This window comes from Littorina saxatilis, linkage group LG2, assembly GCF_037325665.1.
Source record: "Littorina saxatilis isolate snail1 linkage group LG2, US_GU_Lsax_2.0, whole genome shotgun sequence".
NCBI lineage: Eukaryota > Metazoa > Mollusca > Gastropoda > Littorinimorpha > Littorinidae > Littorina > Littorina saxatilis.
This window is the reverse complement of record NC_090246.1, coordinates 90,705,569-90,728,239: the sequence shown is the minus strand read 5'-3', so window position 1 is coordinate 90,728,239 and position 22,671 is coordinate 90,705,569. Positions and strand designations below refer to the sequence as shown.

The 22,671-nt window shown below is 40.6% G+C and overlaps 1 protein-coding gene across 5 annotated transcripts; it reads right to left on the bottom strand.

The window, feature by feature from the left end:
* Positions 1 to 557: 557 nt before the first annotated feature.
* On the bottom strand, positions 558 to 20,963 carry LOC138960125 (uncharacterized). Of its 5 annotated transcripts, none has more exons than XM_070331876.1 (9): positions 20,581 to 20,963; positions 17,724 to 17,864; positions 15,106 to 15,182; positions 11,551 to 13,492; positions 10,915 to 11,055; positions 9,950 to 10,030; positions 9,470 to 9,577; positions 8,473 to 8,553; positions 558 to 6,604 (listed from the first exon to the last, which is right to left on the bottom strand). In XM_070331876.1, exons 1-9 carry the CDS (start codon positions 20,636 to 20,638, stop codon positions 6,390 to 6,392), a joined length of 2,844 nt encoding a protein of 947 aa, XP_070187977.1. In that variant the 5' UTR covers positions 20,639 to 20,963; the 3' UTR covers positions 558 to 6,389. The 5 variants fall into 5 exon arrangements, with proteins under 5 accessions (XP_070187977.1, XP_070187981.1, XP_070187979.1 ...); XM_070331880.1 differs by having other exon boundaries at positions 11,551 to 11,899; XM_070331878.1 differs by lacking the exon at positions 20,581 to 20,963 and adding an exon at positions 19,643 to 20,524.
* Positions 20,964 to 22,671: the final 1,708 nt, after the last annotated feature.

The window sequence follows — 22,671 nt, the reverse complement described above, 5'->3', positions numbered from 1 at the left end:
TTAGACCAAAGAATCACAAAGCCTTTTTTTTATGTGTACGAAACAGCTAAACAAAACGTGTAGCTTACTTTGCAGTGCATAATCATGAAGCTTTTTAAAATGAAGTTTAATGATCATATTTGAAGGTGGTGGATACTATAAGTGTTATCAGGGACCTATATTAGAATCAGTCTGTCAGTTACGTTTTTTTTTGTCCTTGTAATGAAAGGTATTTTTATGATGGCGCTCAGTTCCCTTGCGTTTGTTCATCGACATTTTAAGATACCTTCACATTTGAAATTGCATTTTATTTTATTTACTTTGACTTCCATTCATTTAATGATGGGCTTGTTTAGCATAATTGCTTTTGTATACACATGCATTTTACAGTCTGTGTGTTCAGTTGTAGAAACAATTTCTCTTCTTGAGACAATAATAGCTTTTTGTTAACTTTCGGAGTAAGGATTTGAATGATTTTCCCTGTGGCGATTATGTCCATGCAATCTGCAATCCTGTGATCACACATCCACATACAAACACAATCAGTCGAATCATAACAATAAGCATGTTTTGCAAAATAACGTTTGGTAGTTTTTATTCCTTTTCAATGGCATGCAACAAAACGGTGACATTTGCTTTTTGCAGACATTTAAAAAGCAGTGAATTTATCCTTTGTATAATTATACTTATACTGTTATAGCTTACAACCAGGCTATAACAGTGATTGAATGTTGCCCCAGTTGACAAAGGAACAGGAAATAGAATGCATGTACAACTTCTCGTCTCAAACTAAAATAAAGAAGAAAAACAAATCTGAATATCTTGTTAAAGAGAACAGAGAAAAAAAGTGTATTTTGTACCTTCAAAACCTCTTAAACAGCGCTTACATTAGATTTAAGAAATCAGTGAACTTAACGTATAACAACGATTGAATAACTCTGCCCAACATGACAAAGAAAACAAAACTTGACTAAATATAAAAAGACAGATTTATTTCTCTCAAACAAAACCTTCAAACCTGTTGAAAAATAGGCTATTGCCTCCACCATCATTGTTCAGACCGCGCATAATAAACTGAACTTTTGACCAATGTCCAACAAAATTCAAATTAAGCTAAATCAAACACACTCCAAATAAATAATTAAATATGAAACACAACCACCAGTGTGCTCATGATTAAAAATAATGAAAACACATAATGCACACCCGGTGTATAACATTGTTCTGAAAGGAACAATACACGGCTTTGACTTTCTTTAAACTTATAAGTGGGCCTAATGCGTTCATGATAATAATGCAATATAACACAGTAAGGTAGTCTCGAGTCATATGATTACATATTTGTAACATGGAAAATAAACCAATGTTAAAATACTGTGAGGCATGAGAATTGGCATATATATATATATATATATATATATATACAGATTATTTAAAACACTCCACTGAATAGTCCACACAATCAAAACAACTAGCAGCATCTTTAGTAAGGTCTATGCTTTTTCAATTGCAACAAATGAAAAATATACTTTTGTTTCTAACAGAAAGTAAGAAAGCTGCCAATTTATCCTTTGTATTATAGCTTCCAACAAACGTATAGCGACGATTGAATAACTTTGCCCCAGGTGACAAAGAAACATACAATAAAACTATTTTCCAACTTCTTGTCTCTCAAACAAAATTGAAAAAGCAAATCTTCAAACATCCTGTTAAAATAGGCCATTTGCCTCCACCATCGTTGTTTTGACAGCACATGCTGAAGTGACCTTTTGACCGATGCCCATGAAATACCAAATTAAGCTGATCTAAAGAGCCAAAAGTAAATGTACCATAAATACACTTTATATACACTCAAAATCTTTCTTTATTCTTTATTTCTTTATTTGGTGTTTAACGTCGTTTTCAACCACGCAGGTTATATCGCGACGGGGAAAGGGGGGGAGATGGGATAGAGCACTCAAAATCGAAATCAATCATTACATGTGAAACACCACTATGACCCAGTGTTTATGATACGTTATGATTGTTTTGACTTTCCTACAAGCGGACCTTATGGTAGTTTGTGGTCACGATAATAAATAATAATGATCACACGATGACCCAGTGTTTATGATACGTTATGATTGTTTTGACTTTCCTACTAGCGGACCTTATGGTAGTTTGTGGTCACGATAATAAATAATAATGATAATAAAGTTAAAACGGCTATGCCTACGATGCCTTCGGGCCTTGTTTTTGGCCGATTTGAGCGGAATTGCTGTTATATATTGCCCAGCCAACCTTAATTAGAGCAATCCTTACTCTTGTTATCCCAAAGAAGTACTGTACACTTAAGAAACGTCGTTCAAACTCGGCGTACAGCAAGCTTTAGAAGCGACCACTACTCTTTTGTACAAGAGGGAGAGTTTAAAGCGGCTAGGTCTGATTTACTCTCTCCTATCGCCACCAGACTAGTGTTATGCTACTATAAACCATAACAATGCTTCACGACCGGAATAGTTTCATATCTCAAAACTCGGGTTCTAGTGGCCAATTCAGTGTGGCATTGAGACTATATGCATGACTAAACGGGAAGTAATTCACACAGCCTCCACAACAAAAGAGCAGTGGTCGCTGCGGAAGCTCGCTGTACGCCGAGTTTAAACGACGTTTCTTAAGTCTTTCTTTCTTTATTTGGTGTTTAACGTCGTTTTCAACCACGAAGGTTATATCGCGACGGGGAAAGGGGGGAGATGGGATAGAGCCACTTGTTAATTGTTTCTTGTTCACAAAAGCACTAATAAAAAAATTGCTCCAGGGGCTTGCAACGTAGTACAATATATTACCTTACTGGGAGAATGCAAGTTTCCAGTACAAAGGACTTAACATTTCTTATATACTGCTTGACTAAAATCTTTACAAACATTGACTATATTCTATACAAGAAACACTTAACAAGGGTAAAAGGAGAAACAGAATCCGTTAGTCGCCTCTTACGACATGCTGGGGAGCATCGGGTAAATTCTTCCCCCTAACCCGCGGGGGGCGTACAGTACTTCTTTGGGATAACAAGGGTAAGGGTTGCTCTAATTAAGGTTGGCTGAACAATATATAACAGCCATTCCGCTCAAATCGGCTGAAAACAATGTCTGAATGCAACGTAGGCATAGCTGTTTTAAATCAGATCTAGCCGCTTTAAACAAGGGCAAAGCCACCGATAATCATGACTCACTTGCTCAGATTTCGTATTGTTTTTTGCTAATAGAATCTGACATGCATTTTGTGAGTATTCATAGGCTCTACAAGTATAACCAAGTCAAGTTTGTATCATGCATTTTTCCATTGTCTGAAAAGTTGTGACTGTTCAATACGTGGTCAGTTGTCAGAACATAGCCTCATTTTTGCTGCACAAATGAATTAAAAATAGCCAATTGTCTCCACCATCGTTGTTTTGACAGCACATAATAAACTGACCTTTTGACCAATCCTAAGATATGTCCCATCTAGCTTATTTAAAGGTGTTCGTCTGTGTTTTGCTTATTTATTCATAGCCCTACCATTAAATTTCGCTAAAAAGTTAAGTCACATGATGAGAAGAACCACTGTGCAAAAAGTTATTTTAAAAAAGTTATAGGTAAAACAATGGGTTTTTTTCTCAGCAAACTCTCCTTATAATAGTCATGTTAAAAACAAGGGGAATAAATTAAGAAGATGTCATCTGTCACAACTTTTTAGTTAAATTAAAATGTTGTAATATAAAAAACAAGAAGGGCAAAGCCCATACGACTCACATGCTTGACCTAAACCTAGCAATGACATCATACACTAAGAACTGCTTTACACATTTTTCCTACCAAAATACATGTGACCTTGACCCAAGGTCAAGGTCATCCAAGGTCATGCAACACAAAGCTGTTAATTCAAGACATAGGAAGTACAATGGTGCTTATTGGCTCTTTCTACCATGAGATATGGTCACTTTTAGTGGTTCACTACCTTATTTTGGTCACATTTCATAAGGGTCAAAGTGACCTTGACCTTGATCATATGTGACCAAATGTGTCTCATGATGAAAGCATAACATGTGCCCCACATAATTTTTAAGTTTGAAACAGTTATCTTCCATAGTTCAGGGTCAAGGTCACTTCAAAATATGTATACAATCCAACTTTGAAGAGCTCCTGTGACCTTGACCTTGAAGCAAGGTAAACCAAACTGGTATCAAAAGATGGGGCTTACTTTGCCCTATATATCATATATAGGTGAGGTATTCAATCTCAAAAACTTCAGAGAAAATGTGAAAAATGTGAAAAATAGCGGTTTTTTAGACAACATTTATGGCCCCTGCGACCTTGACCTTGAAGCAAGGTCAAGATGCTATGTATGTTTTTTGGGGCCTTGTCATCATACACCATCTTGCCAAATTTGGTACTGATAGACTGAATAGTGTCCAAGAAATATCCAACGTTAAAGTTTTCCGGACGGACGGACGGACGGACGGACGTCCAGACGACTCGGGTGAGTACATAGACTCACTTTTGCTTCGCATGTGAGTCAAAAAGGAGAAAAAATGCAGACGAGCACCTTTAAAATGTCCAACAATGATTTGCAAGAACACATTCTGAATAAATCATTAAATATCAAATTAAAAAAACACAACCACCAGTGTGCTCATAATAAAAAAACCGAAAAAACATCATACGCACCCAGTGTATATACATTGTTCTGACGGGAACATACAATGTGTCGACTTTCCTTAAACGGACTAGCAGGGCTACTGCTAGAGTGTGTTCAGTATAATCATGAAATAGAATGAAATGAGGTAGTCTTCACGTCGAACGCAGAAGAAGAAGAAGAAGGTAGTCTTCAGCCATAGAATTATATTTTTGCATAATGGAAAATCAACCACCGTAAAAATAAACCAGTTGTTGCATGATAAATGGCACAATTCAAAACACTCCATTGAATAGTCCACAAAAAGATAATTAGCAACATCATGTTTAGTGCTGTTGTAAGTGTTATTTCAATGGCAACAAACAAAACAGATTTTTTTTTCTATATCAATGATTGACTAACTTTGCCCTCGGTGACAAAAGAACATGAAATAACACTTTTTTTCCAACTTCTTGTCTCTCAAACAAATAATAAAAGAAACACATCTTCAAACATCCTGTTAAAAATAGGCCATTTGCCTCCACAATGGTTGCTTTGACACCACATGCTGTAGTGACCTTTTGACAGAGGCCCCTGAAATATCAAATTAAGCTTATCTAAAATGGTCAAAAGTACATGTACATAAATACACTTTATATACACTTAAGATCTGAATTAATCATAACATGTGAAACACCACCATCGTTGTGTTGACAATAAAATGTCACACACGATGACAAAGTGCATATGACACTTTGATTGTTTTGACTTTCCTAATAGCGGACCTTATCTTTACTTTATTTGGTGTTTTAACATCGTTTTCAACCGTTCAAGGTTATATCGCGACGGGGAAAGGGGGGGGGGGATGATGGGATAGAGCCACTTGTTAATTGTTTCTTGTTCACAAAAGCACTAATCAAAAAATTGCTCCAGGGGCTAGCAACGTAGTACAATATATGACCTTACTGGGAGAATGCAAGTTTCTAGTACAAAGGACTTAACATTTCTTACATACTGCTCGACTAAAATCTTTACAAACATTGACTATATTCTATACAAGAAACACTTAACAAGGGTAAAAGGAGAAACAGAATCCGTTAGTTGCCTCTTACGACATGCTGGGGAGCATCGGGTAAATTCTTCCCCCTAACCCGCGGGGGGGGGGGGGGGGGGGGGGGGGGGGGGAGCGGACCTTATGGTAGTCTGTGTTCATGATAATAAATAATGATAATACAGTTAAACAAGGGCAAAGCCACAAAGAATATGACTCACTTGCTTATATTTTGTTTTGTTTTGCTGATGTAATCACATGCATTTTATAAGTGTTCATAGGTTTCATAACCAAGACAAGTTTTTATAATGAAAGCTTCCATTATTTGAAAAGTTTTGAGTGTTCAATAGGTGGTCAGTTGTCAATAGATATATAGCCTCGTTTTTGCTATGCAAATGAATTAAAAATAGCCAACTGCCTCCACCATCATTGTTTTGACCGCATATTAAACTGACCTTTGGATCAGTGCTAAGAAAGGTCACATCTAGCTTATTCAAAATGCCAAAAATGATTTGCATAAACACATACTAAATAAATCATTTAACATGAAACACAACCACCAGTGTGCTCATAGTCAAAAATTAATAAAAACAAATAAAGATAAATGTGTAAATCATTGTCCAGTACAGCTCAAGACACAAACCTGCACTAGATATATATCTACTTAGTGGTAGTGATCAGCAACAACATTGGAAAGATGATCAGTAGCTGAAAAGCGGAACATTATTTAGTTTCGCTGATTTCTTTGCAAAGCAGTAATCCGGTTTCGTACATAGTTCTTGACGTGTAGCCAGGTACGATTTTTCAGAGCCTCTTCAGCCTGAAGGCACTTCTGGATATCCTCTTTTCTTGGCAGCACTTGCGTGGCGATATATTTTAACAAATGAGCCTCCACTGCCTTCACCTCCTCCTCCAACCACAGTCGACGTGGCTGGTTTGAACCTTTGTGGACACAGATATCACAAGACCTATTACCGGAGATACAAAGGTTAAATATGTTATCGGATTAAAACTTTATAAGGAACAATCATGCCAACTCAATATGAGCGCCGGGTAGTCTGGTGGTCTAGGCCGACAACTCGTGATCTCAGTGTCTCTATTTCGAATCTTGATTGGGCATGGACATTTATTTTCCCGAGTCAACATTTGTTCTGATTCTTCTTCGTGGCACTAAAGCTAGTACACTAAAACTGTCACATTTTCACTGTCAATCTTAGTGCTGCTTACATTTTGGTTGTTCAATGTAAGTTAGATATAGTACCTCCTCTTTTTTCCAATTCCTGGGACTCCCGTCCCCGCCTCTAATACACGGAAGTGTATGTGGGCGTAATCCATTAATTACAAAAGATTTCAAATCTAAATTAAAACCGGAATTACAGACCCTGTACACATTCATTTTCAAAGCATGGGACAGAAGCCACGAATGGGCATGAGAAGTGGCAGGTCAGTTAGCCATTGCACTTGTTAACTGATCCACTTATTTATTCATTTTTAAATAATTATACAATTTACTGCTTAGTTTTGAATCAAGAAAACTGAGCGACAGCAGAAGGCCATTTTGATATGTTAAAGAACGTACGGATTTGAACTGCTCTTTGACAAAATGCCACTCCTAGTTAGATTAACAGTTAACTCGTTATGAACACAGACCTGTTTACATCCTGCATTAAAACCAGTCAGAAAAACACTCTCCAGAAGCTACCTTTATTTTTTGTGGACCGGCTCGTTCATTTTATTTAAAGATTTTCTTTAAAGTTTTTCAATTCAAAGAACTGTGATCTTTGCTATATTGGAGAAAGATTAATGGAGATCACTTTTAGACTCAAAAAGACTTTCAAATTCCGGCAACAGCACAAGTCACTGACCGTAGCAAGAGATAATGTCGAAGCACAGACATACTGGTCAAATAAACTCGATGCGAAGCAGGCTCATGTTTTGCCAAACACAATTTGTTTGTTTCCATGTTCATTTGTGTACTGCATTTTGTAAATAAACTAATGCTGCGTCTAACCTCGGGACACGTTCGCTTGGTTCGCGGACGAACGACTGCAGTGACTCATGACTGACTAGCTTTGTTGTTGCACTGATCTCAATTCGATCACCAAAATGCAAGTGATTCGCTCTTCTTAGACTTCGCCAGACACTGCCACTTGACTTGATAGTTTTGCCGATATTCCTGTACAACTTGAGCTTTTTTGGTTGGCATTTTGTCCCCAGAGAGATCGGCCTTACGCTTACGACCCATGTCGATCGGACCGAATGCACAAAAACCACGCGTTGACCGACAAATACCTTGTTTTTGCACATGCGCAGACAAGGCTGTTCCGGTCGGCCTTGAGCTAAAAGGGTTTTCGGGAAATCAAAATCCCGGTGACTACTAGTACTACAATTTCGACTTTAAATTTTCACACACGGAAATGGTTCTTGTGACCGGAATTTCCGGTAGATTTCCGTAATACCGGAATTTAGACCCTAAATCCGTAATAATTCCGGGAGGGTAAACAGGTCTGTGAACATACTCTATGTTTCCTTCCAAGTGCTTTAGAGAAGGGTATTACCGTACTCAAAAACACAATAACTATACGCTCCTAGTTAGATTAACAGTTAACACGTTATGAACAGGCTCTATTTTTCCTTTCAAGGGCTTCAGAGAAGGATATTACCTTACTCAAAAACACAATAACTATCTAGTTTACTGGTTTTGTTCTACTTTAAAAGAATAACTTTTGTGTGGATTGAGTCAGCTCCTTAAAGCTCAGTTCACAAAGAGAAAGAAGAGGTATAAAGACAATGATTATGTTTCCACTCACTGTTGCGCGTTGCCTTTGATTTGAGCTTCTTTGGTTTGGAATGGCTCCACTGTTCAGGTAGGTACTCATTGTCAGTTGAACCTTGGGGAAAAAAAAGACGATAGATTTTCTCAGCTGCCTTATCTTTATTTCAAATCATTTGATAGATTATGCAAAATAGCAAAAAAAGGACAACAGCTAAAAGACATATGCTTTTAAAATATCAATTTCGTTGTCAAATAACTAAACACAAGAGTTTCCACTATGGAATGCGGTCATTCAACAACTAGGTAATGGGCGCTTAGTTAATCGTCCGTACATGACGCCAGCATTTCTTTCTTTCTTTATTTGGTGTTTAACGTCGTTTTCAACCACGAAGGTTATATCGCGACGAGGGAAAGGGGGAGATGGGATAGGGGAAAGGGTGGAGATGGGAGGGAGCCACTTGTTAAGTGTTTCTTGTTCACAAAAGCACTAATCAAAAAATTGCTCCAGGGGCTTGCAACGTAGCACAATATATGACCTTACTGGGAGAATGCAAGTTTCCAGTACAAAGGACTAAACATTTCTTACATACTGCTTGACTAAAATCTTTACAAACATTGACTATATTCTATACAAGAACCACTTAACAAGGGTTAAAGGAGAAACAGAATCCGTTAGTCGCCTCATACGACATGCGGGGTGCAGAGAAATAAGGATGTGGAAAAGAAGACTTTTGGTAAGTGAAATAAAGGTGATGGATCCAGTCAGGCAGAAATAAGACAACAAGAAAAGAATTGGAAAACTGCAGGGAATAGTAGGGAGAGTTTTCTTGGAAGGAAATATAGGTGAAAGGACTGGTAAGGCAGAAATAAGACAAAAGAAGAGAAGAAACAGAACCGTTAGTCGCCTCTTACGACATGCTGGGTAGCAGCGGGTAAATTCTTTCTAGTCCCAACCAATATGGGACTCCCCCTAACCCGCGGGGGGTGACGCCAGCATGTTTCTAAATTAATTTATATGCAATAAAGCTTACTTTCGTTAGATGACGCTGAAGGAGAAGTGATCTGTGTGAATACACTGCATCTTTTGTTCATCATTGCCACACCAACAGGAGAGAATGTCCAGGAGGAAGGGGGCTCGCCTGGGGACATAATAAAATTATAATTAATTATTTATTGTATTAATTATGTTATGTTCAAAATAAATAAACGTGTGTTCCGTGTTATGAGTGTACAGGAATGAACTATTCTTCAAAGGTACAAATACATTTCAGATGTAAGACAATCAAAATGCATCAACGAATGCAGTTCTACCCCTCATCCTTAACCCCCACCCACCCCCCAACATTGACGCCGTAAAAAAACACCTCCGACAAGCGTGTTGGACACAAACAACTCTGTGAGTTAAATTCAAGCTGTTCCCACTCGAACACAGGAACCCCCTGACCTTCATCCATCTCCAGTCGCGCCCCCATGGAAAATTGGTTGACTAAGGAGAAAGATATATACTGAACTGTTTGAGCATGCACTGCTGTCAGCAGCACACCGTTGAAACTTCCTTTGGATTTCTGGTGCTTCCTCATCATCAGCAGAATCTGACAAATACAAAAACATGAATAACCCTTGTGATATTACCTCATTTTTTGTTTGTTTGTTTGCTTAACGCCCAGCCGACCACGAAGGGCCATATCAGGGCGGTGCTGCTTTGACATATAACGTGCGCCACACACAAGACAGAAGTCGCAGCACAGGCTTCATGTCTCACCCAGTCACATTATTCTGACACCGGACCAACCAGTCCTAGCACTAACCCCATAATGCCAGACGCCAGGCGGAGCAGCCACTAGATTGCCAATTTTAAAGTCTTAGGTATGACCCGGCCGGGGTTCGAACCCACAACGGGGCGGACGCCTTACCACTAGGCCAACCGTGCCGGTCATATTACCTCATGCCAGGGTGACAAGTTTATACTAAATAAGTAAATGTATTCACTTTTACATGGAATGGCAGCTACAAATAAGAAATTAAATCTACTATGTTACTTTGTGGGAGTGAGGAGGGGGGGGGGGGGGGGGGGGGGGTAAAGAGAAAGAAAAGTCATGTTTGCAACTACAAACTTAAGAGACTTTCAGACACTGAACAGCGACATCGCCATTCAAATATGTCCTGTCCCCACTCCAACACCATGTAGATGGGATGGATTCAGCCCATATTGTCACTTACTGTCACCTACTGCAGTGGAGCGCTGCGGACTTAAATTAAGGGCCCCTCCTGTTTTTGAACACCAGGAGCTATCTAGTTTGCTGTTAGGTAGGCACCGGCTCATCTTTCCTGCTTCCTTACTTTCTTTTACTATCAACATTCTGTTCACAGTTGTTATTTCTGCCAAAGTGACCAATCGCATTTGTTTTTATCCGAAACTGGGAGTGCTTGCAGTACTGTAGTTGATAGCATGCGTACACAGAAGAAGAAGACTTACTGTCAGGTGCAGCTGTAGCAGGACAAGGTTGATGCATAGGCGGAGAGGGCTGGTTATGTGGCGGTGCCAAAGAGTCTTTTGTTGCGAACCTTCCTGATGCAGATCGTTCTGGAATAGGGCTGTGACCCTTTTCAACAAATTCTGTAAATAATAGTTACAATATGATAGAATAGATAAAATCCCAGATCGCAAGTACAAAAGTTTATGTAGTAAGTACCGTAGTATTAATGTTTGCTTTATTGTGTAATGCAAATTAATGTTAGCACAATATATCACATTGTAGTGTGCATTGAAGTATGAACGTTCTCAATTTAGATTTAAAACAAATAAAATTGTATTGGTGGTTCAATGTCACTAGCCACAACAAAGGCGATACCAGAGAGAGGGAGACCGGGATTCAAACCTGTGACTATGAGAGTCAGAGGAACTATATGTAGTCCACGCTGTGTACCGAATGAGCCATCTCAGCCCCCCAATTTAGAAGAAGAAGAAGAGGCAGAAGAAGCAGAAGGAGAAGAAGATGAATTTAAGAATACAAAAAAAAGGTTATTACAATACTAGATTTAGAGATAGTCTAGCTGTGTTCATTTTGTGCAAAAAGAGCAAAGGAATTCATCTTCAAAATGTCACACATACCTGCCTCCTCATCCGAGGTGATGGCTTCATCTTCAGCCACTTCCATCTCATCCAGGGTGCAGCGCTGGTGGTCTTGCAGCTTCCCCTTTTCAAGGGCAAGGAGTAATTTGCTGACTTTGGCCAACTGCATCATGTCTGATGGGAGGCGGTAGTACTCGCGGTGAGTGCGAACATCATGTCCCATAAACTGAGCAAGGGCATCCAGCTCGTTGTCCTTCAAACTGACTATCTGGGACAGAGTAGCAACCTGCTTTCGAAGTGAAGTAGATGTGATGAACTGTGGCTCTGCCAACTGCGCTGATGTCACAAACTTTCGAAGCGTGTCAGATCCCCGAATGTGCCCCTCCGACTGAAAGAATGTGCAAGAAAACACAAATTTGTTGGAACCGCTGACACCAGCATCATCTCTTTTTTGCACAAGCAGTTCCACAGCTGCTTTCACCTGTGCAGTCATGAGAATTGGGACAATTCGGCCACGTTTTCCGATTATCTCAATCCTGGTCAGCTTGTTACATAGGATTTTTTCAAATGTGCTAAGTGATTTGAAGACATCCACATCGTGAGTTTCGTGTTGATTTAGATCTACTAGTTTCATTCTTGAGGCCTCGCCTGACCTTCTCCTGTTGAAAAGGATTATCTGGGTCAGAGTGACTTCCGCAAGGCTTTTCCATGCTGCCTTGATCTCCTTTTCTTCGTGTGCTGTAGTGAGGGTTTGGGTGGCCGCGGCTGAAACATTGCTGAGGTGAGAGGAGAGCTTGGCGACGTCTCTCGACAGAGGAAGACGTTTTGCATGTCCCTTTTTCTGTTCATACAGATTGCGACTTGCGTGGGCAGAAATTTCTTCATTCCATCTCATCTGATGGAGTTTCAGGTATCCCTGAACATCACACTTCAGACTGTCATTCCTTTTTTCCACGGCCTGGACCTCCAGTATGTCAGCACACAGCTTGATTGTGTAGCCAAGTTTGTTGGCTAAGGATGGAATTCGGAATTTGTATTCCTCTGCTTCGTAACCAGCGACTTGTTTGGTTGCTTCTATTACCGTTTTGAACATTTCAGGCGTGAGAAATTCCTTGAGAGAAGCGTTTTCAAGTCCTGACACTTTTCGCAGTTTCAATAACAGACGTGAAACCTCCCTCACTTTGTTTCGTATTTGGGCGAAACGACTCGGGTTAAATCCGTGCCGTTTTACTTGGCTTCTCGCAAGCTCTTTGATCAAAGGGTCAGTTTTGACTACCAGACGGATATGGTCTGACTGCAGTGTGTCAAGAAAAGACTGGAATGCCTCCGACTCATCTTCCTTGCATTCAGAATCGGGCAACATTAGCTTCCCTTTCTTTACAAATTCCCTCCGTGAGCCATCATTTGCTTCTACGCACTTGTGCCTGTAAATATCCTTTATTTGAAAGTATCCAAGGCAATAAGGGCAGGCAACAAAGTTGCTTACCGAAGGACTTTCTCGCTTCCTCCGTTTCACCACCAGTGTCCCAGACACATTTCTCAGAACACTCAAATTGTGCTGATGGTCACCAGCATTCCGAAGCTTTGTCAGCTCTGCCTTCTTTTCTCCGGATCCTTTCTTAGCATTCAAGTAAGGGACCATAGACTTTTCATCTTTGTGCTGCGTCTCAATATGCCGAGGCAAACGTGATTGTGGTTTCTGACAAAACAAACAAAAGTGCTGCTTAGGCTTGGGTACAGTTTTGTCACCAACAGTCTTTGTTTCAGCGAAGGACAATCCTTTGATTCTGCATGGATCTTCTTTGGGGCATGATGTGGACTCAGGACAAGCAGGTTCAGCAGGGGCAGGGCAAGTACTTTCAGTTCCCGTAGCCATTTTTGTGATGAGTTGTGACCCAAAAAACAATGGTGGGTACAAATGCGATCCGTCAATGCTGCTGGCAGAGTCTGGGACATATGTCATGTCTTTGTCTGAAAAATCCTGCAAAACACAATAACTATCGTCAAAAATTGCTGTCAGTTTGCACTGAGCCTCCCTCCGGCAGAAGATATGTGACCTTGAAGAGAAATCTTTCATAGAACATGGGGCGGGTGGTTTTGTGGAAAATGTGTCATTCACGCAGCGATACCGGGCTCAATGAGTCCCAGCTGGAACAAAACTTTAAAACGGATGTTCTGGGTATGACAAACCTTGAGGCCCCATTGTCTGGGGTCCTCTCCAGGTCCTAAAAACTAGTGTCCAGGGGTTTACCTTAACTTATTTTTTTTAGGTCAGCAATTTGAACCGGCCCAAACAATTCCCAACCGGCCCGCGTCACGATATGAAAATATAGCTCAATAAGCACATTCCTGCTCAGGGACGGTTAAATTGTCCGCCCGATTGCCAGAGGCGATTAAAATATCCGTCTCCGCTAGAAGAAACCGTCTGGCAGCTCGCCCATCTGGCCAGTGAAAATTCTGGTCAAATGCAAAAGTGTTGGTTGTACTACTATGGTGTTTTAAAGCCACATTAACACTGCAGATGCAGGAACCTCTGGCATCTGCAAAAACACCTCTATTTTGATTGTACAAAGAAATCTGATACTCATAATCTGTTGTGTGGTATGTACTGGACCAGCAACATTTCTGTCTGGCTAGTCACTTTCTTGAAGTTACTCGTTCGGCTGGCAAATTAAAATTTTGAGATTTGGCCATCACTGCTGCTCATACAATTGGTCACATGTGCAACCTCATAGATCTGCCAAGGGTTTTACAAGTCATGATGCAAAAAGAATATCCATTGACTTGAACAAATACCAAAAAAGTAAAGCCTAGCTATTTTCTGTGCTGATCAAGATTTTTTTAATCTCAATCATTCTTGTCAAGGATGGCCAAATCTTCAAATCTTAACTCGCCAACAGGACTAGTAACTTCAAGAAAGTTACTACACTAGTACTCACTAGCCCGCCAGAAATGTTGCTGGCCCAGCACATGCCCCAATTGTTGCATCGCTTTGAAACTTGAAATTACAACCAAAACTGTTGCATTGGTACAGAATGTTTATAGCCAGCCGACAAGTTGCCAGGTGGTTTCTCTTAGCCCGGCAGATTTTTTTTACTCACTCCTGGCAATCGGGTAGACTATTTGTCTATCCCTGCTGGTCAATAGTGAACTATAGGTTTTTCGAGAAATAATGTTGCCATTAGATTTGCTAATAAAGCGAAGCAGGTCTACTAAAATTTGTTGTTACATGTCCATTTGGAAGGATGCTCTTCTCACTAGTTAAAAGTCTGTACTGAACTGTGACGATAAATAAAGAAATATAAGCACAGCCTCAGAAAATGGAATCATAGGCACAAAAAAACACATTAACAGTAAACAGTCACAAATTAAAAACGTTAATCCAATCAATAGTGAGGAAAAATAGAATGCACAACTCTGATGCATGTTTTTCAGAGGCAAAAGAACATAGACTGCAGATAGCAAACATATTTCATTGCCTTGGTCATCACAGGAAACTCACAAGTAATGCAGATCAAACATTTAACAAATCAAATCGCAAAAACAAAATATCTTCAGACAGGGCAACAAATAATCTACTCTATAAAAACTCACCATTTGGGAGTCAACTGAGTGATGGCTGCTTGTAGAGTCCTCTGTCACAAGCGCCTGTGGTTCGAAGCTGCAGTCAACTGTAGGAAAGACAGACAGAAAGCGCCTGTGGTTGCATGATGCTTGGGACTTAAACCTGTTTTTGAGCTTCATATTTCCCCTTTACGTTGGTTTACAGTTAGAACAGTCTAGTTAACTGTTTTCATATTTGTGTATAATAAATTTGATATGGGAGATTTTACTTCATTCGTACTGAAGCTTGCGTAGAGTCCAGCTAGATCAGCTGTAAGTCCTATTTCATAGACTGGACTGGAGAAAGGCATTATGGTTTGTCTACACATGCGACTCAGTTGCGGTCGCCCTCTTGTTCCTGAATCAAGCTGAAGCCAAATACTGGTTGAACGTCCGTATATATATCGTCTATCGTCAGACTACATCGTCTGTCTTCCGTCTATCGTCTGTCTTCCATCTACCGTCTGTCTTCTGTCTATTGTATGTCTTCCGTCTGTCTTCCATCTATTGTCTGTCTTCCGTGTATTGCCTGTCTTCTGTCTATTGTATGTCTTCCGTCTATCGTCTGTCTTCTATCTATCGTCTGTCTTCCGTCTATCGTCTGTCTTCTATCTATCGTCTGTCTTCCATCTATCGTCTGTCTTCCGTCTATTGTCTGTCTTCCGTCTATCTTCTGTCTATTGTCTGTCTTCCATCTATCGTCTGTCTTCCGTCTATCGTCTGTCTTCCGTCTATTGTCTGTCTTCGATCTACCATCTGTCTTCCGTCTATTGTCTGTCTTCCGTCTATCTTCCGTCTATTGTCTGTCTTCCGTCTATCTTCTGTCTATTGTCTGTCTTCCGTCTATTGTCTGTCTTCCGTCTATCATCAGACTACATCCCAAGAATTCAGCACTTTCTCTAGTGGGTCCTTTATTTTCTCTGTTAACTGTGGGTCAGTCCATTCATCAGATTGGGATCTGCATATATATGAGCGTTGCATAGGCAAAGGCAATATTGCCGATTCATTACAAAGCACTGGAAAGACCGTCTGCTAGACTGCAGCTACTAGTTTTGCAAGGTGTGTTGCAGGAATTGAATTTTTACCAGGGATGTATTTCATGGACGGCAAGAATTTAGTTTTTGTACAAACTATATCGTCTGTCGACCAGTAACAGAAGCAAACCTGACCAGGTATGTGCATGCAAGCACTTAATTCATCCACGGTGATGAAACAGGAAGCATGCTTTATTGTTGTAAATATATAGGATATTGAGCAGCTTCCGTTGACATATATATATGGCCTTATGACCGAAATAGGTCCATGTGAGACTATCAAATCATAACCCTGAATTCTTCCATGTGTATCAGAATAGCAATTTAACTACATATCTTAGTCATAACTAAACTGTGTTCACTGTAGTGTGATCACCCCTCCAGAAGTATTGCATAACAGTTAGTTAGTCAGGGGTTCCACTGGGTTTTTGCTTTTTGCGTTTGCATACACAACATGACTGAAAAAATGCGTATGAGCCGGGGAAAACGCGTACCATTACAAACTTAATTGGGGGAAAAAACGCGCAGGAGAAGTGTGTTTTTCTCACTACGATTGAGAAGACATGCAGTGTTGGCTTTAACCGGTAATTACCGGTATTTTACCGGTTGAAACGAAAAAATCCCCGAACAAAATTGGCTGCCGTTGATTTTTAGAACTACCGCGTCTTTTTTCGCTGGCAAAACTATAAAACCAGTACTCTGAGCTGGATTCTAACTGGTTCCAATGACCAGCCTACCGTTTTTTTTCTGGACTGTTTGCTTCATAAAAGTTTGCGTACCGGTTTGAAAAAAGTACTAGCGCCATCACTGGACATGATGATGATAAGTAACTAAAAGAAGTCCCTTCATCAGATTCTGTTCTTTCACTTTCCGACGACAGATCGGTCTGTTTGCGTTTTGCAGTGGCTCTGTACAGGTAATAGGCCTCTAAGCGAGGAACTGAACTATTTGCATGGCGCTAAATGGAAGATATTTCGGCCTGAAAAACAATCACTGTGGGTCAGTCCGATGTAATCAGAGTAGACCCGGACACCCCTGGCCTGTAAACTGAATCGGCAGTGCACCAAACTGATGGCATGTGTGATAAGGCAGACCATTGTTTTGCTGAACACAGCAGGATCAATTATTTATTCTGTGACTCATGACCCCCCCCCCCCCCCCCCTCCCCAAAGAAATGTAATGCAATCTTCCTCTTCGGTAGAGCTGGTCATTCATATAATTTATATGGCTATCGCCGGTGGCAGTGACCTAAGGAATAAAGATTCAATTCGGTAGAGCACTGGTACTATGGCCTCTGGCGATAAGTACACAAGTGTTAACAGTGATGAACAAGGCGGGTGGGGAGAATCAGAGGTGGGAGTTCAGGTGCTCTCTTCGTGGCTATTTAGTTTTTTGAGTGCAATTGTAATTTTGCGTGACAAAATGCAACATGTCGGTGAAAATGTGTACGGAGGCTGAAAACTGCGTATATTATATATACTTTTGTGTGTGCAATAAGTGGAACCCCTGAGTTAGTTCCTTACTTTCTGGTTAAATCTTGCCTTTCAACAAAATAAAAATGGGATTACATTGTACCTGGATGATTGCTGGTGTCATCTGGCAATGGTATGGCAGGTAGACTCTTAGCCAGTGCAGCCTGCACCATTCTTTGGCCGTATGAGAAATGTGGGAAGTACTCCCTTGTTTTAAATCTCTGGCCTCGGCCTCCTGGTTCCACTAGTGACATAATAGAACATTTTATTAGTAAATTTTCATTTGATTAATAATATCATCCTACATGCGTGAGAGAGACACTCGTGAGATAATAATCGTTCAAATCACACGTGTGTATATATCATGTAAATGAGGTCATGTCAAGCAAGTCTGGCAGGGACCTGTTTTTCCACTGCTTATGATGCCAAAGTCACCGAGACAAACGTCATTATAGAAGAAAAAAGATTGCGCTCGCTAATTACCTTCGATGAATTTTTAGAACTAACACGTCAAGCCACACTTTCAGAGTGACGTTTCTTTGCTTTGACGTAATAGATTGCACGAGGCTTTAGAAGAGATCGAGGTTCCAAAACAAGCGTCTTCAATTTAGCTGCCTCGACTGCAGGACATTTTCAGTAAAATACACGTAAGTACAGTATGTAGGATAAACAGAATACTACATGGCTTGCTGTTTTGTACCAGATTTACACTCGTTGCTTTTTAAAATAGTGAATAGCTCGCTTTCGCTCGCAGTTCAATATTTAAAAAAACAACTCATGAAAATCTGGTACGACACAGCAAGCCATATATAGTATTCTCTATTTATACTTCCCTAACTCACATAAAAGCATGTGTACATTTTTAATTGAGAAGCATTGTCATTCAGGTGTGTCTGATCCAAAGGAGTTGGAGTATGATGAGAATGCATTATGTCTTACCACTGACGAGTCTCTGTCAGATGATGAATTGTATGATGCCGAAGAAGGCAGTGAGTTTTCTGACAGTGACATTGCGTCAAAGATGGTAGTGGTCGAGGGGGACCATGGGTTGAATGTCGAGGAGAGAAAAGAAAAAGAGAGCCTATAGGCTATACACTGTTGAATTAGCGGCTATGCTAATTATTCTGTCTGTAATGAACTTAAGTTGATGAGTTTGGGGGAGATACAAAGTACCCGAGCTACTGTAACCGGACTGCCTGGTCTCTGGGAAGAGACAGGGATAAACCATGCACGGAAAAAATACATCATAGGTTTGAGGGGAAGCAGTAATGTCGTGGACAGGAGAAGAAAACAGAACAAAAAGAGGATGAAGAGAAAAAAAGAGGAACAAAAACGTGTGCGTGTGTATGGGTAAAGTAAAACACAAACAGTAGGTTTTTTTTTTTCAACAGACGGATTTCGTCCCCAGAACGGAAGAATGGCTCCAATACATGATAAGTCCAAAGTCAGTCCAGCTTCGCCCGGTCAAATAACTCTTCACGTCCTGAACACATTTCCCTATTGCTAAGCCTCAGTACCGTAAGGATTTGATGAAAATGACCAGAAAGTGGGTATCTGTGTGTGTCAGACACGACATTTATGGGTTTTATGTTATAAAACATGTATGTAAAGTATACACGTATAATACATGTATTATCATTATGAGTAGTTAATTAATGAAGAAATCATACTGTCATTTTAATTTGTAACTAGTATGCATTAAATTGACAGAAGAAGACTCATCGTGTAAAAAGCAGAATTAATGATTCGCATGCCTGTTGGACCATGATTATGGGGGAGCCGAGTCTCCACTCACTCACGTGCAACAGGTGAAAAGCATGAACATATTTGACGATGCACAGAGCAGAGAGCGACGTGATCGAGTAACCGGACTTTACGGCCACGCCAGGAAGTCGCCGCGTCGGCTGGGTGATGGTGGAACAAAGAGATGAAACTTTCTTTCTTTATTTGGTGTTTAACGTCGTTTTCAACCACGAAGGTTATCGCGACGGGGGAGATGAAACTAAACTACATTAAGCTTACAATTTCAATGTCAAGCGATTGTCTGCTTCGAGTCCCAGCACTTGTTCTGCCCCTAATTCGTCGATAATATCCCCAAATTTGTCTTTACTGACTGTATCAGCATCACCAGAGATGGTCCCAAAATCTCCGTGAAAAAAAAATCAATACAAATCCATTGCAAACTACCAAAACGTTCACCAAACGAACGAACCGCGGAGCAGCTATGTGCTTGTTTACAAAGGAAGTGACCTAAATGTGGTTTTCAAGCACAGAGAGCGCTTCCGTCCTGTGAGGTCATTCCTAAGTATAGTAACAAAGTCGTGCGGTACAGGACGTGAAGAGTTTTTAATTAAATAAATCGAATTAAAAAAAAATATATAGTCGCACCGTGACTGACTTATTCGGTCTCCCTAATTCAACAGCTACTAGGCCTAAGGCGAGATTGAAATTTGAACATTGGAGCTAGATCTCAACCCGCCTCAGGCTCCTACACATAAATTCAGCAAACAAGCACAGACTGACACAAACAAAACATAGTTATATAAATACTGATAAAATCAGTGCTATTCGATCGCTTGTACGCACAGCTAATCTCAGAATCTTTCGGAAGTTAAAAAACCAACATGCATCGTGCCTTCTCAGTATACTGAGAGTATTTAGATCTGTGCACCACTCGCCATAATTTGTTTTAATGTATAAGACTCTTGCATAGTAACCTGTACCAACAACTTGATAAGCCATTGATAATTAATGACTGATCAAGTTCTTGTTAATGTCACTGTCACTGGATTGTGAGCTCTAAATTCCAAAAAACGAGGTTAGCCATTTTGGAATGTCAGAGCCATGTGGCAACAGACCTGAAAGATAAAGTTGAAGGCGCGTCACTATTTCAAAAACAACTCAGTCAACTGTCTTTTCGTCTAAAATGGACAACAAAGTACTATAAATATAATACACACCTGTGTCTGTGGTAATGTACCGGCTGCGGCGTTCACCCCGCGTGTCGGCGTCAGCCATCGTGTCAAATCACGGTTTCACGCGGCAATCCGCTCTCTCTCGCTCTCTCTCTCAATGTTGCCGCCAGGGGAACCCAAAAAACTACAGTTCTTGTTTTGACCGCAAAACACTAGCCCAACACACTCGCCACACACTCAACCCTGACAAAATTATCATAGTTTGGACAGAACCAATAAAATCAAATCCTTGTGTCACATGGTATATCTTAGGGCGGGAAGCTCGAAAATCGAGGCATCCGTTGTTGTGACGTCAAAACAACGGGGTGCGTCAAAACAATTCGGCTCCATTTTCGGGCCAAAGTCAAAACGACGCGGTCTTAACAAGAACACACACACACACACACACACACACACACACACACACTCCGGTTTGGTAAGTTACCTGATAAATAATGTAGCCTGTAGATTTAACGGGGAGACTGATCAGACAGGAAGAGTAATACTTTCACATTTCCGATGTTCAGCGATAAACTTGTTTTCTTCGAGAGTTCGATCTTCGTGCGATTCTGGCGCGTTGTCACCAAGAACGTTAAAAAAACACAGGATATCATCATGATGCCTCTCTACAAAAACCAGGTCTAGGAACTCTTCATCTAAAGTCAGTCAGTATTAACCTCCTCAACACAATCCTCATCTTGTCCCATAGTGATTTCTGCCGCCAAAGAACATGTGGTTCTCAACTCAAAAGACCGATTTGTCGTCTTCCGGCATTGCGAAATTCAGATCTACCCCAACTTCGTGCATTGATCTGAGCAATAAAATGTAGATGCGATAATCTGCAAACATCTCTTCAACACAATCTGCATCTTGTCCCATCGTGATTTCTGTCGGCAAAGAACATGTGGTTCTCAACTCACAAGACCAATTTGTCATCTTCCAGTGTGAAATTCTGATCTGCCCCAAGTACGTGCAATAAAATGTAGAAGCGATAATCTGAAAAAAAATCTGTTCGCGTGAACGCTGCCACGTTGTCATCAGTCCAATGTCTTTTATTCAGAGCAGGGACGAACACACTTTTTCATCAGCAGTTTGTTATGTTTATCCGCAGACTGCTTTCCACGCCGGCGCACTTACTCTACTTGTCTGTTTTTGATTGACTCGTATGGTTCTTCAGCCAGACAAAAAGTGCTTGTTTACAGTGACACGTTCTCACGCACGACATGTCGTAAATGCAAGTTCTAACGATTGTTTTTTATTGCACTGATAGAGAATGTCGATAGTTGTAAACTTCTGACATTTCCTAATGTTTATTTCATTATTTTGCATACGGATATGGCTAATAAGTGGATAATCTGTTACGACACGAAACGCGTTCTAAATCCGGGAAGTGAGGCTACTCCAGCGTACTGTCAGGTGTGTTCTAATACCTTAAACATTTTGCTGAAGGTGATTGATACTTTGTTTTCCAAACAACTTCATTGGTATAATCTGCGCAGTAAGCCAAATTGGCTTCCAAATTCGGTCGGCATTCATAACTCATGGTTTACCGTTTCTTTTTCTTCTTCGTTAATGGGCTGAAAATCCCACGTTCACGTATGTTTTTGTACGAGTGGGTTTTTACGTGTATGACCGTTGTTACAGACTCGGGTGGTCGAGTGGTAATGCATTTGCGCTCGGAAGCGAGAGGTTGCGAGTTCGACCCTGGGTCAGGGCGTTAGCAATTTTCTCCCCCCTTTCCTAACCTAGGTGGTGGGTTCAAATGCTAGTCTTTCGGATGAGACGAAAAACCGAGGTCCCTTCGTTTACACTACATTGGGGTGTGCACGTTAAAGATCCCACGATTGACAAAAGGGTCTTTCCTGGCAAAATTGTATAGGCATAGATAAAAACGTCCACCAAAATACCCGTGTGACTTGGAATAATAGGCCGTGAAAAGCAGGATATGCGCCGAAATGGCTGCGATCTGCGGGCCGATGTGAATGCGTGATGTATTGTGTAAAAAAAATTCGGTCTTTAGTATTAAGCAGGATGCTATAAGTCGGTCAAGGTTATGAGTCAGAGCCACAGCTAGTACCGTCCTTACTCAATTAAGGC

What these genes read in the sequence shown, in the direction of transcription:
- LOC138960125 (XM_070331876.1), bottom strand. Translation starts at nt 20,638, where the DNA reads ATGGCTGACGCCGACACGCGGGGTGAACGCCGCAGCCGGTACATTACC. An exon ending in GTACATTACCACAGACACAG is followed by an intron (nt 17,865 to 20,580) that starts GTGTGTATTATA and finishes TTATGTCACTAG; the next exon opens with TGGAACCAGGAGGCCGAGGC. An exon ending in TGCTACAGCTGCACCTGACA is followed by an intron (nt 10,031 to 10,914) that starts GTAAGTCTTCTT and finishes TGTATTTGTCAG; the next exon opens with ATTCTGCTGATGATGAGGAA.